The 14,234-nt window shown below is 45.4% G+C and overlaps 1 protein-coding gene across 5 annotated transcripts in view; it reads left to right on the top strand.

Annotated features, from left to right (window-relative positions):
* EMC1 (ER membrane protein complex subunit 1) overlaps positions 1 to 13,802 on the top strand; it is a 28,035-nt gene extending 14,233 nt beyond the window's left edge. For 4 of the 5 annotated variants that reach the window (XM_021706469.1, XM_021706464.1, XM_021706461.1 and 1 more), the window contains 10 exons: positions 1,485 to 1,684; positions 1,830 to 1,979; positions 2,638 to 2,799; positions 3,506 to 3,625; positions 6,173 to 6,310; positions 8,784 to 8,957; positions 9,500 to 9,710; positions 11,079 to 11,163; positions 12,114 to 12,243; positions 12,422 to 12,943. In XM_021706469.1, the coding sequence (XP_021562144.1) occupies positions 1,485 to 1,684; positions 1,830 to 1,979; positions 2,638 to 2,799; positions 3,506 to 3,625; positions 6,173 to 6,310; positions 8,784 to 8,957; positions 9,500 to 9,710; positions 11,079 to 11,163; positions 12,114 to 12,243; positions 12,422 to 12,601 (1,550 nt within the window). In that variant the 3' untranslated portion in view covers positions 12,602 to 12,943. Of the gene's footprint in view, positions 1 to 496; positions 506 to 1,484; positions 1,685 to 1,829; positions 1,980 to 2,637; positions 2,800 to 3,505; positions 3,626 to 6,172; positions 6,311 to 8,783; positions 8,958 to 9,499; positions 9,711 to 11,078; positions 11,164 to 12,113; positions 12,244 to 12,421 lie in introns of all 5 variants that reach the window. The other variant, XM_008073556.1, reaches the window with a different exon arrangement.
* Positions 13,803 to 14,234: the final 432 nt, after the last annotated feature.

The raw sequence follows: 14,234 nt of genomic DNA, 5'->3' as shown, positions 1-14,234 counted from the left end.
TCTTCTGGGCTCAGCAGATTGCCAGTCTGCCCTGAATCAGCTCTGAGATCAGATTTCCCTGCATTTTTGGCCATATGGTTTATGAAATCATTCTTTTTTGTGAAAGGATGAACTGGGAATCCCTCCAGGGCAAGAACCTAAGGAAAGAAAGTCTTGGTAATAACTACTGTTGCCTGCAGACCTGTTTATTAGATCCTTGCCAGGAGCTGTATACTCATTGTCCCCAGAGCAGCAGCCACATCTTTCTAGAGAGACATTTCTGGGCTCACCGGGGACTGTGAAAGCCAGCCACAGTCCCAACCCCCAGGATGAGCTTGATCTGCTCTGCTCTGATTCAGTCCTGCCCCCACTCCTCTCCCTTCCATCGTTCATCCGGCTGTCCAGTGGATAGTTGTTGAGTGCCTGCTCTGGGCCAGGCACCCTGCTAGGCAGTGCGCGTTTTCTTAAGCTGAGGATTAATTTGATTTTACTATTTATTTCTGCTGCCTGGATCCAGCGATTCAAGGTAAAACCTGCTTCTTGCTACCTTGTTGCTCATTGCCTGCCCACGTGGCTAGCTTTTGGTTAATTATTTTTCTGCCTGACTTGCACCAATGAGGTACATCCCATGTGTGGGTGTGTGTGGGCTGCCATGCTTGTGACTTGTCCTGTTTGCCTTTGCCTCTCACTTATCTTCCTTGAGCTGGAATTAATAGAAAACAAGATAGGCAGAGGCACTACTTTGTGTGAGTACTTACGATGTACTAGTCACCCTGCTAAACCCTGTTTGTACATCATGTGATAAAATCAACAGCCCTATGAGCTACTTGAAGTTCATTTCCCAAGGTCTCACAGTAGTAAGTAGTGGAGCTGGGATTCTACTCCAGGCCTGCCAGATTCCAGAGGCTGAATTCTTTACCTTGCTGCCTTGCATCTGTCACCAACTCCAAGGTGTCTGATGGAGATTTGAAAGACGCTGTCTTCATTGACGGAGTCAGGAATAGAGTGAATGATGCCCTTGGGAAATGGTTGCAAGTAGATCTGTTGGGTACGGGTTAAACAGTTGACAAAGTAGGCCTGAGGCTATGGGAGATGGAAGTACCTATTCATGATACACATAAACCCGCACCCCAGCTTCCCACACCCATGCCTCTTCTGGCTTTGTCATGACACCCAGAAGCCTCCTCTGGCCCACCTTGATATGGGACTGTAGTGGAGACTTCACAGCATGGCTACATCCTGCATGGCTGATCTCTGACTGCTTAGTCTCCCATTCCAAGAGTTTAGCTGGATTTAGATGTAAGAGCCAGGTAAGTAGTTTTTGGAAGCTTCTGCATGACTATATGGTGTGAGACTAGGCCTTAGACTCTGGACTGTACCTTGGGCTTGTGGTATGGACTTTAACACTTCAGAAGAGACAGAGAGATCCCTCATTAGGAAAAGCACATACCTCCTTACTGGACCCTGAGTTGATGCAGAGTGCGCTACCTTTTCCTTGACACCAGATGGCTTGCTGGGGATGTTCCTGAAACGCCTCTCGTCTCAGCTCATCCTGCTGCAGGCATGGACTTCCCACCTCTGGAAGATGTTTTACGATGCTCGGAAGCCCCGGAGTCAGATTAAGAATGAAATCAACATCGACACCCTGGCCAGGGATGAGTTCAACCTCCAGAAGATGATGGTGATGGTCACAGCCTCAGGCAAGGTGAGTGGGGTTGAAGCAGGTCCTGAACCTGTTGAAGTTCAGGGTGGGCCTTGGGAGGGGATGCACTGGCTCTCATCTTCAAGTATAGATTCAGTTCTTTGGTTTCTCTTTCTAGTAGTGAGACAAGCATTTGTTTATCTTGCAGCTTTTTGGCATTGAGAGCAGCTCTGGCACCATCCTGTGGAAACAATATCTACCTAGTGTTAAGCCAGACTCCTCCTTCAAGCTGATGGTCCAGAGAACTACTGCTCATTTCCCCCACCCTCCACAATGCACCCTTCTGGTGAAGGACAAGGTGAGGCAGTCACCTTTAACTGGAGCCAAAGTGGGTGTGGCTTTTGTGCTGTTTTGCAACTTACATTTCTCCTGGGCCCTTGGAATTCTGTGGGAGAGAAAGAGAAAGTTTCAGGGGCAGGAACTGTGTTTCTTCCAGTTTAATGCCTAGGTGGAGGAACCATCCAGCATGGAAGTAGAATTGAGTGTAAGGGGTTGTGACTTCACCAGATTCACAGGAAGCTGGCTCTCATCCTTCCAAATAGGCCGAGCGGCTGTTTTCTCTATGAGGAAGAGCAGGACACAAAGCTGTTCACATGTCTGCTTCCCAGAATTAGAATGGATTCATGTAGACTCCTTCTAGTTGTATTAGAAAGAGGGATTGGTAGATGCGCCTCTTGAATAGCGTCCCTGGACTTGCTGAATTGTTACTTGGCTTTTTAATTTGTTCTTCAGCTTATCAGTTCTTAGTTAGGTTTGTAACCAGAGACAGGTTGACTTTATTCCTTTTGACATTAGCCTAGGGGACCATTCATCTTCAGCCAAGAATTTATTTTCCACAAAGGGGGCAAAGAGTAGGGAACCCCTCACAATTGAGCTGAAGTCCCAGCTTTTCAGATTTGCCCTTAGGATTTGCATTCTTTTGATGTTGGTGGAATCTGACACCTTGCCTATTTTAGGAGACAGGGATGAGTTCTTTGTATGTCTTCAATCCCATATTTGGGAAGTGGAGTCAGGTGGCTCCCCCAGTGCTGAAGCGTCCCATCTTGCAGTCTTTGCTTCTTCCAGTCATGGATCAAGACTACGCCAAGGTGTTGCTGTTGATTGATGATGAGTACAAGGTACTGTGTCTTCAGAAGGGATGGAGGACATTGGAGTGGAGTTGGGTCTAGGGCGGGATAGTCACACAATCAGTGGAGGACAAGATGAGGGGGCCACCTCTGACTCAAGCTCCATCCAGAGGTGGAGCATGGTCGCTGCCAGCACCTTTAGACTCTAGGGCCAGCCCTAAGGAACACAGCCCTAAGGATTGTTCTTTGTGCTCCTATGAAAAACTCAGGTTCTCAACAGAACTAAATGTAAGCCCAAAACTGAGTTTGCTAGATTCAAATTATCATTATTAGTTTTCAGTTGGAGTTTCACTCTGTCACCCTGGCTGGAGTGCAGTGGTACATTCATGGCCACTGCAGCCTCAACCTGCTGGGCTTAGGCGATCCTTCTGTCTCAGCCTTCCAAGTAGCAGAAACTACAGACACATGCCACCACGCTTGGCTGATTTTTGTGATTTATTGTAGAGACGAGATCTCACCAAGTTACCCAGTCTGGTCTCAAACCCTTGGGCTCAGGCAGTTCTCTCAGCTCGGCCTCCCAAAGTGCTGGGGTTACAGTCTGAGCCGCTGAGCTGGCCGGTTCACATTATTTTAAGATTTGCTGTCTTATTCTTAAAATTCCCTTTGATGGGAAAAGAGTAATGAGTCTTGGGAAATGACTTAGAGATTCCCAGTCCTTTCCTTTAACTCTTTTTTCGGGCTGTCTGGGTTTTTTAAGGTCACAGCTTTCCCAGCCACTCGGAATGTCCTGAGACAGCTACATGAGCTTGCCCCTTCCATCTTCTTCTATCTGGTGGATGCAGAGCAGGGACGACTCTGTGGATATCGACTTCGGAAGGTAGGGAAGGGGCATCCTGGCAGGACCCTTTGAAGGGGGGATGGGGTGTCTCCTGGTCATTTGGCCAAGAAGTGAATTACGCTACTCATTCTGTTGTAAACTAAGATTAGTGTAATCCTGATGTCTGATTCAGAGTCAGGCATCTGTTCATACTGGGCAGCTACTAAGTGCCGCAGATGGTGCAGTGCACAGTACACCAAGTCTCTGCCCTCATGGAGCCTTCATTCCACGTTTCTTTTCTACAGCAGAGAGAAGGGACACTTCTCCACTTCTGGGAGGGTGGAAGGTAGGAATGGGGATTGAGGAATGAGTTGCACTTTTAAACAAAGATGATGTTATTGACCGACTCTTGATAGAATGCGTGCTTTGAATTTACTCTAGAAATGGAATTGATTTGCTCTGATCTTGACTCTTGTAAACAGTGATACATACTGGCTCTGAAGTCCAGCTCTGAAGTTCACAAGGGGCTGGCGTTGGCCTTGTTAGCAGGGTTGTGTGTGCACTCACTAGAAGACCTTTTTGAGAGACAATGGAGCACAGAGGTTGAGTGCCTGGACCCAGCAGCCTGGGTTGGAAGCCTAGCTTTATCATTTATTAACTTTGTGACCTTGGGCATAGAACATCTCTGGCCTCTGTCTTCTTGTCTGTGAAATAGGTGATGACAGTACCTAACTCATAAGGTTGTTGTGAGGATTTAGTGAGGAAATACATGGAAATCACAAAGCCTGGCACATGGGACGTGCCATCTAAGTTTGAGCTTCTGCTGTTTTGAAAATGCAGTGCAGCACCCTTTCCTGACATTTTTGTAACAGCTAACCTTTAGCATAGAGGACATGGGCAATGGTCTGCCCAGAAAATACAGCCTTTACCCTTGTGAGTGAAAAAACAATTGTCCTTCCAAGTTGTTAAAAGGGGGCCTTGAAAGAAACTGTTCTTTGTAGATTCAGGGGCGTGATCTGGAGTGTGGGTGTCATGAATCAGTGCAGTCCTGAGGCTATCATCTGAGTAAATGGTGACCTAGGAAGACAAAGGAGGCAGAACTTTCTGTGGGAAGTTTGTCAGGTGTGGCTGTATAGTCTTTGACCTCCAAGTGAGTTTGCTGCCTTTGCCCTCACTTGGTGGCTTTCTTCTTTGGGGATATTTTAGTGAGTTCTCATGCTTTCAGAGCGCTGTGGCAATGAAGGCTTATTTTTTTTTTTAAATTTTGAGTTGGAGTCTCACTCTGTTGCCCAGGCTGGAGGGCAGTGGCACGATCACCACCACCACAGCCTTGACCTGCTAGGCTCAGGTAATCTTTCCACTCAGCCTTCCAAGTAGCTGGGACTATAGGCCACACCTGACAAACTTCCCACAGAAAGCTCTGCCTCCTTTGTCTTCCTAGGCCACCATTTACTCAGATGATAGCTCAGGACTGCACTGATTCATGACACCCACACTCCAGATCACGCTCCTGAATCTACAGAGAACAGTTTCTTTCAAGGCCCCCTTTTAACAACTTGGAAGGACAATTGTTTTTTCACTAATTTTTTGATTTATTGTAGAGATGAGGTCTCAAACTCCTGGGCTCAGGCAGTCCTCTTGCCTCAGCCTCCCAAAGTGCTAGGATTACAGTTGTGAGCCACCATGACCGGCCTTATTTGTTTAATAACATTTTTATTATTTCAAAAATGTAATACATGTATTCTCATTGTAAAGAATTCTATTGGTACAGAAGTTCACAAGCAAAATGTGAGCAGACCCTCACAGCCCATTCCCAGCTATCTTCCCCAGATGGGAAGTCTGTCGCCAGCTTGCTGGGCCTCCTCCCACCATCTTGTGTCTTTATCATACTGTATCAGCAGCTGTATGGACATACGTGTCTCATACATTTTTTTCTCATTCACATGGAATTGACCTATATTTGTTATTGTTAAATTTGATTTTTTCATGTAATAGGACTTCTACCTCATTACTTTGTCAACAAACCTATTTTTTATTACAGTAAAATATGGACACAAGTACAAAATCATGAGGTTATGACTGTGAACCTTCACAAAAGGAATACTCTTGTGTACATGGTAATCACTTCAGGAAGCAGAACACCACCAGCTCCCCAGAAGGCCCTTACGTCCCTTCCCAGTTACCAACCCCTGCCCCCAAGGGCTCCTAATTCCATAGGATAAAGGTATAATAATGTGTTTAACCATAAATGTGTATTTACCAGTTTCCTGTGACCAGAAAGAAGTAGACAGGAAGTGTTTTGAGGTCCGTGCTAGCATCATCCTTCACTGCTGGCCCAGTATACAGGGATCTTAGATTTTAGTAATAAATGGTATATTTTCCTTGGACTTTTCCTACTCAGATAAACAATGGGATACTCTTGAGTACTCTTCTTCATCAAACTGAGAGTTCTAAAACTTCTTCATATGCGAGATCTTTATTGCCGTTTTTCTAGTTCTGATCTCAAACACAAAGGCCTCAAATGATGAACCGCAGGCCTGTCTAGCTCCAGTTGTTTCAGTTCGAAGAGTGCCCTCCTGATTTCAGGCTCTTTTGCCCCTGCCCTAGGACCTCACCACTGAACTGAGCTGGGAGCTGACCATTCCCCCAGAAGTACAGCGGATCGTCACGGTGAAGGGGAAGCGCAGCAGTGAGCACGTTCATTCCCAGGGCCGTGTGATGGGGGACCGCAGTGTGCTCTACAAGGTACGGCCAGTGGTCTGGCACAGAGCCAGGACTTTAGAATCAGGAAATCAAGAGCCTGAAGTCTGGCTCTAGGACTTGGTAGATACAGATCATTTAATACCTTTGAGCCTTAATTTATTGTCTGTAAAATGGGCATAATATTCCCTCCTCCTAGGGTTGTTGTGATGATCACATTAGATACTCGTACCCAGTACCTGGTGTAGGGTGAGTATCCAGCAGATGTTAGCTCTTATTGTACTTAGTGGTAGAGCTCCATCTCTGTGATCCCATACTCTGGTTAGTGGTAAAGGAAGGGAGACAGGGCGACAAGTGTGCTGCAAGACTATCCTAGGAGAGAATGTAATCACAATAGTAATGAATGTTAATTACACCATCTGGCACAGCAGAGATTCAGGTGGAGGGGGTGTCACAGAATAGAGCAGTGTGGCCATGGAACTCGACAGGGAAGCCTTCTCACTGAGTGTGAGCCTGCATAGCAGAGAGCAAACCTCTGTTGGGATGTTGAGTTCAGAGCTGGCTTTGCCATGAACTAACTAGCTGTTTTATCTCTTAGGCTGCTGAAACTTCCATTTGCACCAATACGACAGAGGTAGTAGCACTGACTTCAGAGGATTGTTTTAAAGATAATGATAACATGTAGTGATGAGAATAGTGCCTGCCACATAGTTAGTGTTATATGTTATTAGTGCTTTTGACTTGATTATTTATTTTATTCTGTACTTTAATGGATACAGATTGAATTTTTAATTGATGAATAACTCCCATGTGACAGCAGTCATTTTTAACCTGTTCAGGATGACCAAAATAATAGATTTTTTTTTTAAAGGACACTGAAGTTTTTACTTTATTTTTTTGAGTCAGAGTTTTACTCACCCAGGCTGGAGTACAGTGGCACGATCATGGCCACCACAGCCTCAACCTGGGCTGGGCTCAGGTGATCCTTCCACCTCAGCCTTCCAAGTAGCTAGGACTATAAGTGTGCACCACCACCATGCCTGGCTAATTTTCTGATTTATTGTAGAGATGAGATCTCGCCAAGTTGCCTAGGCTGGTCTTAAACTATTGAGCTCAGGAAATCTTCTCGCCTCCGCCTCCCAAAGTGCTGGGGTTACAGGTGTGAGCAGCTGTGCCTGGCCCACAAACTCTAAAGTACATTTTGACTTACACTAGAAAAATATATAATTATGTCATTTTACCTTTATAAGAGAAGCTGTGTTTTCATATGCTGGAAAAGAATGCCAGCTAGTAACAGGCCATTTTGGATTCATGTCATTATGCAAATTTTAGTTTTTTAAAATAAACTTTTCATTTGGTGTAATTTTAGATTTACAGAAAAGCTGCAAAGATAGTGCATATAGTTTCACATCCCTCTTACCAGTGTTTGCTACATGACCACGGCACATTTGTTTAAACTAAGAAACCAGTGTTGGTACATGACTGTTAAGTACGCTCAAGACTTTATTTAGTTTTCACCAGTTTTTTCACTAATGTCATTTTTCTTTTCCAGGATCCTACATTGTCAGATTTCTTTAGTCTCCTCTTGTGTGTGACAGTTTTTCATTCTTTCCTTATTTTTCATGACCTTGATTGTTTTAGAGTGCTAGTCAGGTGTTTTGTAGAATGTTTTTGAATCTTGCTTTGATGTTTTTCTCATGGTTATGTGGTGGTTATGGAATTTTGGAAGGAATGGCACAGAGATGAAGCAGCACATTTTTGAGCACTAGGTGGTTGCAGGCATTCTTTTTAGACACTGGAATACGTCTGTAAACAAAACAGACAAAATTTTCTGTCATTGTAGCTGGGAGAGGCTAATAAAAAATAAATAGGTAGACTTATTATTTATTATTATTATTTCCTGAGTAGCTGCGACTATAGGCGTGTGCCACCATGCCCAGCTAATTTTTTTTAGTATTTTGTAGAGATGAGGTCTTATCTAGGTTGGTCTCAAATTGCTGGACTCAAGCACTTCTCCTGCCTCTGCCTCCCAAAGTGCTGGGATTACAGACATGAGCCATCATGCCCAGCTGGTAAATTAGTATGTTAGAAGGTGACTGGTTCTACAGAGAAAAATAAAGCCAGGAAGAGGGAAAGCGAGCACAGGCCTGAGAAGGGCTGTGGTGTTTGTAGGGTGATGAAGGGGGGCTCCCTGAGAAAGTGGCACTGCGTGATGAGTCGGGTGAGGAAGTAAGTCATGTGGCTATCTAGGGGAAGAGGCTTCCATACAGAAAAGCCAGAGCATGCCTGGGGTATTCAAGGAACAGCAAGGAGGACTGGTGACTGAAAGGACAAGTGAGGAGGTGCGTTGGTGCTGCCGAGGGCAGAGGGCGATAGGGCCAGATTACAGGCTGTTACCCTGACCTTTATTTGGAGTGCAGTGAAGGGCCACTGGGAGGTTTTGAGCAGAGAAGTAACATCGGTGATTGCATGATATACCCTCATGGTTTTGAAGGTGCTTTTCTCTTTCTTTCCCCAGAGCCTGAACCCCAACCTACTGGCCGTGGTGACAGAGAGCACAGACGTGCACCATGAGCGTACCTTTATTGGCATCTTCCTCATTGATGGCATCACTGGGCGCATTATACACTCCTCTGTGCAGAAGAAAGCCAAGGGCCCCGTTCATCTCGTGCATTCAGAGAACTGGGTGGTGGTAAGGAGTTGCTGCTGGGATTCGAGGTAGCTTCAGAGGTCTTCCTGCATCTAAAGTCCTTTCCAGAGACCCAGTTGCTGCTTTGTGTTTTCATGGGTTCCCAGCCTCCTGGATGGTGTGTTGGCTAGGGGGCTGGGCTCAGGAGGTAGACTCCCTAGGTCTGATCTTAACCTCTTTCGGTTCTTGGCACAACCTCTCCCTAGTTGTATATGCTGTCTGTGTTGCTTTACTGGTGAAATAAGGGTAATGTCAGTCACCTTCAGGCTAGCTGAGAGCAATGCCTCCCCTACTAAGGACTCGAAGGCTAGCTATTACTGTTAGTACTTCTAAGATACTGAGAATTCCCTTGTCTTGTGGTGAATTTTGGATAGCCTAGATTATCCTACCCTAAAGTCAGTAAATTTGGTAACAAGGAAGAAAACTGGGATGCAAGGTGATATTTGTTGCTGGAACTGTAGCTAATTGGAAAGTTGCCTTTCCGTGTAATTTCCTTTCCAGCAGAAGCAGCAGCTAAACATGAACTGCCTCCTCTCTCTCTGCAGTACCAGTACTGGAATACCAAGGCTCGGCGCAATGAGTTTACTGCACTGGAGCTCTATGAGGGCACCGAGCAGTACAATGCCACCGCCTTCAGCTCCCTGGACCGCCCCCAGCTGCCCCAGGTGCTCCAGCAGTCCTACATCTTCCCCTCCTCTATCAGTGCCATGGAGGCCACCATCACCGAGCGGGGCATCACCAGCCGACACCTGCTGAGTGAGTGTCTGGGGGGGCCTCTGGGGTGACCAGCTTCCCTTGAGCAGCCACACTGAGGGACAGAGCAGGGGATGTGTTGCCAACAGAGCCCTGTCTGGCCATCTGTAAGGGAAGGGTGGTGACAGGGCTGTATTTCAGTGTAGAAAGTTCCTTAGTTGAGTCTTGCCACTGACTTCTCTGTTAGTCCTTGTTTGTGATGAACAACTTCCCTTCTGTTTGACGTTTTCACTTAGCTCAGAAATTCACTCCTTGATAGCTTTCTTTTTTGTTGGTTTTGAGTCAGGGTGTCACTGTCACCCAGGCTGGAGAGCAGTGGCACAATCATGGCTTACCACAGTCTCAACCTCCTGGGCTGAGGAGTCCTTCCACCTCAGCCTTCTAAGTAACTAGGACTACAGGTGAATGTCACCAAACCTTGCTAATTTTTTGATTTTTTTTTTTTTTGTAGAGACGAGATCTCACTATATTGCCCTGGCTGATCTCAAACTTTTGGATTTGAGCGATCCTCCCACCTTAGCCTCCAAAGTGCTGAGGTTACAGGCGTGAGCCACCATGCCGGCCCCTGATAACATTCTTAACATAGCTAGCTTGTGCTGACAGGGTGTGGAAACTGGCAGGGTTTAGGATCTCATCCTTATATATCCTAAGTTCAAGACTCTGTTTATAGCTTCCTGCACCTAGTTGATTTATCAAGCACATTTGGCTCTCAGCTCTGACAGGCACTTGGTATTACGATTGTATTCTTAAATATGAGGAAGACATCCTGGCTAGCTGTTTATCAGCTTTACTCACCATTACTGGGACTGGTGCTATGCTGATGCTTGGTCCTCAGTCCTGCACCCTCCCTGGCGACCATACTGCAGTGGTACATACAACCTGTGTTTGCTCAATGGGAAGGAGACTCCCTGGTGGAGAGAGTGACAAAGAGATCCAAGTGGACTTCCACTCTCTTCTCTTTTATCATTACCCATATCTTGATACTAGAGCTTTATTTTCTGATGTCTCAGGATGATGCATTAAGAAACAATTATTGGCCGGGCGCAGTGGCTCACACTTATAATCCCAGTGTTTTGGGAGGACAAGGTGAGAGGATTGCCTGAGCCCACGGGTTCGAGACCAGCCTGGGCAACTTGGTGAGACCTCATCTCTACAATAAATTAAAAAAAAAAATTATCTTCAAAACTATCTTCAAAACGTTTATTCAGACCCATGTGTATTGTTGGATGACTGTTTTTGGCTATTTAAGGGAGCCTCATTAACCCATTTCTTTATTTTAAACCCTCTCTTATACATTTCTGTGATAATGACACTTTGTAACTGGCCCTCAGCTGGGATTGGATCCTCATGAATATCCTCCTTTCTGTGCAGTTGGGCTGCCTTCCGGGGCAATTCTTTCCCTTCCTAAGGCCTTGCTGGATCCCCGCCGTCCTGAGATCCCAACAGAACAAAGCAGGTGAGACCTGTGTGGGCAATGCTGAAGGCTCTGACCTCACTGAACTTAACCTCTGGCTAAGCTTGGTCCTCAGTGTGCTATATTCTGTCATGCTGTGCTAAGGGCAGGGGATATAGAGGGAACAAGTCTGACAAGTCTGCCCTCATGGAGCTTATGTTTTGGTGGGATATGGGTAATAAATTAGATAAACAAGTAAAACAGAGTGTGGTAAATAGTAAAATAGAGACTCATAAATGCTAATGAGAAAAAATAAAGCAGGGACAGGCTATGGAGGGCTGTGTAGAATGTGTGCATATGCCCTGAAAGCATGTCTGGTGAATTTTTTTGGGGTGCAGAGAGGCCTGTGGGTGGAGCAGTGTGATGGGAGATGCTAGAAAATGAGGCCATGGAGGCAGTGGGGGCTAGATCATGTGGGCAAGCCAGCAACTTGTTCACAGTATTCATTTCTGTATTTTCAACCACTATCTCTGCATATTCTCTCACCTTCATCCTGAGTTCTCTTGGGAGCATGAAGAAAGGAAAGGGGTGTGGTTTGGAGAACTACATGAGAGAGAGGAGGTTAAAGCTGGGAAGAGACATGGGTGATCATCAGGATGCAGAGGAGAAACAGGGACTGAGAGGCACTCTAAAGTGAAGAGCGGGAGTTTGCCTGTTGGTTCAGTGTGGCCCTGACTTCCCCTGTGTGCTGTGAAATGCCAGTCGTCTATATTTTTTTTAACCTTTAGAACAAGGTAGGGATCCAGACCTCAGTCTTACTTTCCAGAGAGCTTCCTTTTCTTGCAGTCCTTCCTAACATTCAGCTGCTAAATTTTTAACTACCTAATGCTACCTCCAAAGAGATTTCAAGGTTAGATATGTAGCTTGGAAACCTCCCATGACTCAGGAACGGCAGCCAAGAGATCCCTTTACAAGCAGTTCTCAGAGTGCCTGTCCCGGCTGGTGTTTTGCAGAGAGGAGAACCTGATCCCGTATTCTCCAGATGTACAGATACACGCAGAGCGATTCATCAACTATAACCAGACAGTTTCTCGAATGCGAGGTATCTACACAGCTCCCTCAGGCCTGGAGTCCACTTGTTTGGTGAGTAGAGGCCCCAGCCCAGTGTGCACTACCTTCATGGTCACTCTGTGTGACAGCTGCTCTTTATTTTACCCTTGGGGAAACAGCTGAGAATCCCGTTTCCCCCCTTACCTGAATTTGAGGTGGGGTGAACCATTGGTTGGCTTCTTCCATAATTCTTGTTTTGTCTGCCTTCCAGGTTGTGGCCTATGGTTTGGACATTTACCAAACTCGAGTCTACCCATCCAAACAGTTTGATGTCCTGAAGGATGACTATGACTATGTGTTAATCAGCAGTGTCCTCTTTGGCCTGGTTTTTGCCACCATGATCACTAAGAGACTGGCACAGGTGAAACTCCTGAATCGAGCCTGGCGTTAAAGACCAAACACTCTGTGGAGAGCCAGGGAGAGTGCGGGTCAGACAAGGAGTTCTAGCTGTGTTTGGCAGATTGGTGGAGTGTGTGTTGGTGCTCATCTAAGAGTTGCAGAGAAAAGGATCTTCATGTGGAACTCCTTTTGGGATACACACATTGCAGAATCTGATCATGGATGGAGACTGAACTCATTCTTAGCTGGGAATCTTAACACGTCTTGGTGGACTTTCCTTTGAAGTTCAAGGGCTGCTATGCTCTTCCCTTACTTTGCCCATTCAAGGATGTTCTGTTTTTTTTTTTATAAGACCTTCAGCTGTTGTCTCTTTTGTGAGGCCTGTTTCAATTGATTTTAGTTTGCCTTCTGTGATTTCCTATTTTATCTAGAAATCTTTCCAACTTTTTCTTTCCTTGCTAACTCCACCTTATAGGTGCATTTGCTGTTTTACATTGGGGAGAAAGAGGATTCATTCTTAGTTGGGGTTTGAGGACTCCAGCCTCTCATGACTTCTCTCCAAAGGAACTTAGAGTTGAGGAATCGATATATGGTGTCAAAACTAGTGTTAACCAAGCTTCTAGTTTTATGCTCTCATTCATTAGGTTGGGCCAACTAATCTTTGTTTCAGTTTATCGAAAGTGAAGTGCATAATGGCATCTTGGTTTGTTGGTCGTTGCCTATACTTTTCACCTGAGAGTTGTCAGTGCTGAGGCCTTTAAAAAAAACTACTGCATATGTAGATTGGAGATTTCAAGGGAGGAGAGAATCTGCTGATCGCTATAAGAGACTGGCACAGGTGAAACTCATGGTGCCTCATAAGCTCTCATTTCATCCACAGGTTGGTCTAATTATAACCCAGGTAAAGTAAGGTATCCTTTTTAAGAATCCCATTATTTATTTTTCGTTTTAGTTATACATTAATATGTGGGTCATTATTTTTCTCCTAGGTGAGATTTAATCTTATTGATAACCTTTGGAGCTTTAAAGAAGAGAGGAATACGGGTAGGGTAGGAAGCTGGCATACTGTGGATGTGGCATTGCTGTTTGGGCTGCAGTCTCTGCTACAAATTAAAGAAATCCTCAAAGTTCCCTTGGTCATGGATTTGGTGAATGATGTTTTTCTTTACTGTGAAATGTACAGAGACTACCATCTCTAGCTCTGGTGAGAGAGGTACACTCAAGTGTCTGAATAAAGTAAGTGGTGAATGATACTGATTTAAGTCCTTTTTTATATCTTAGGAAGATCACTTTGAAGCTACCTTTGCATGAGAAATAGCAGTGCATAAATGGACTAAGTGTATTTTAGTAAGGAAATGTCAATTTAACCATATGCACATTGGTCTAGGTAGTTTTATTTATTTTTTTATATTTAGAGTCAGGACCTCACGGTTGCCCAGGCTGCAGTGCAGTGGCACAATCACAGCTCACGCATGCTTGACCTCCTGGCCTTAGATGATTCTTCCACCTCAGCCTCCTGAGTAGCTGAGACTATAGGCACCTGCCTCCATGGCTGGCTAATTTTTTGTTTTGTAGAGATGGGAGCCTTGCTATGTTGCCTAGGCTGGTGTCAAACTCCTGGGCTCAAGCAATTCTCTTGTCTTGGCGTCCCAAAGTGCTGGGATTACAGGTGTGAGCTACTGTGC

The sequence above is a fragment of the Carlito syrichta genome, unplaced genomic scaffold, assembly GCF_000164805.1.
Source record: "Carlito syrichta isolate Samal-C Ts95f unplaced genomic scaffold, Tarsius_syrichta-2.0.1 Scaffold115711, whole genome shotgun sequence".
NCBI lineage: Eukaryota > Metazoa > Chordata > Mammalia > Primates > Tarsiidae > Carlito > Carlito syrichta.
This window is presented reverse-complemented; position numbering and strand designations above follow the sequence as displayed.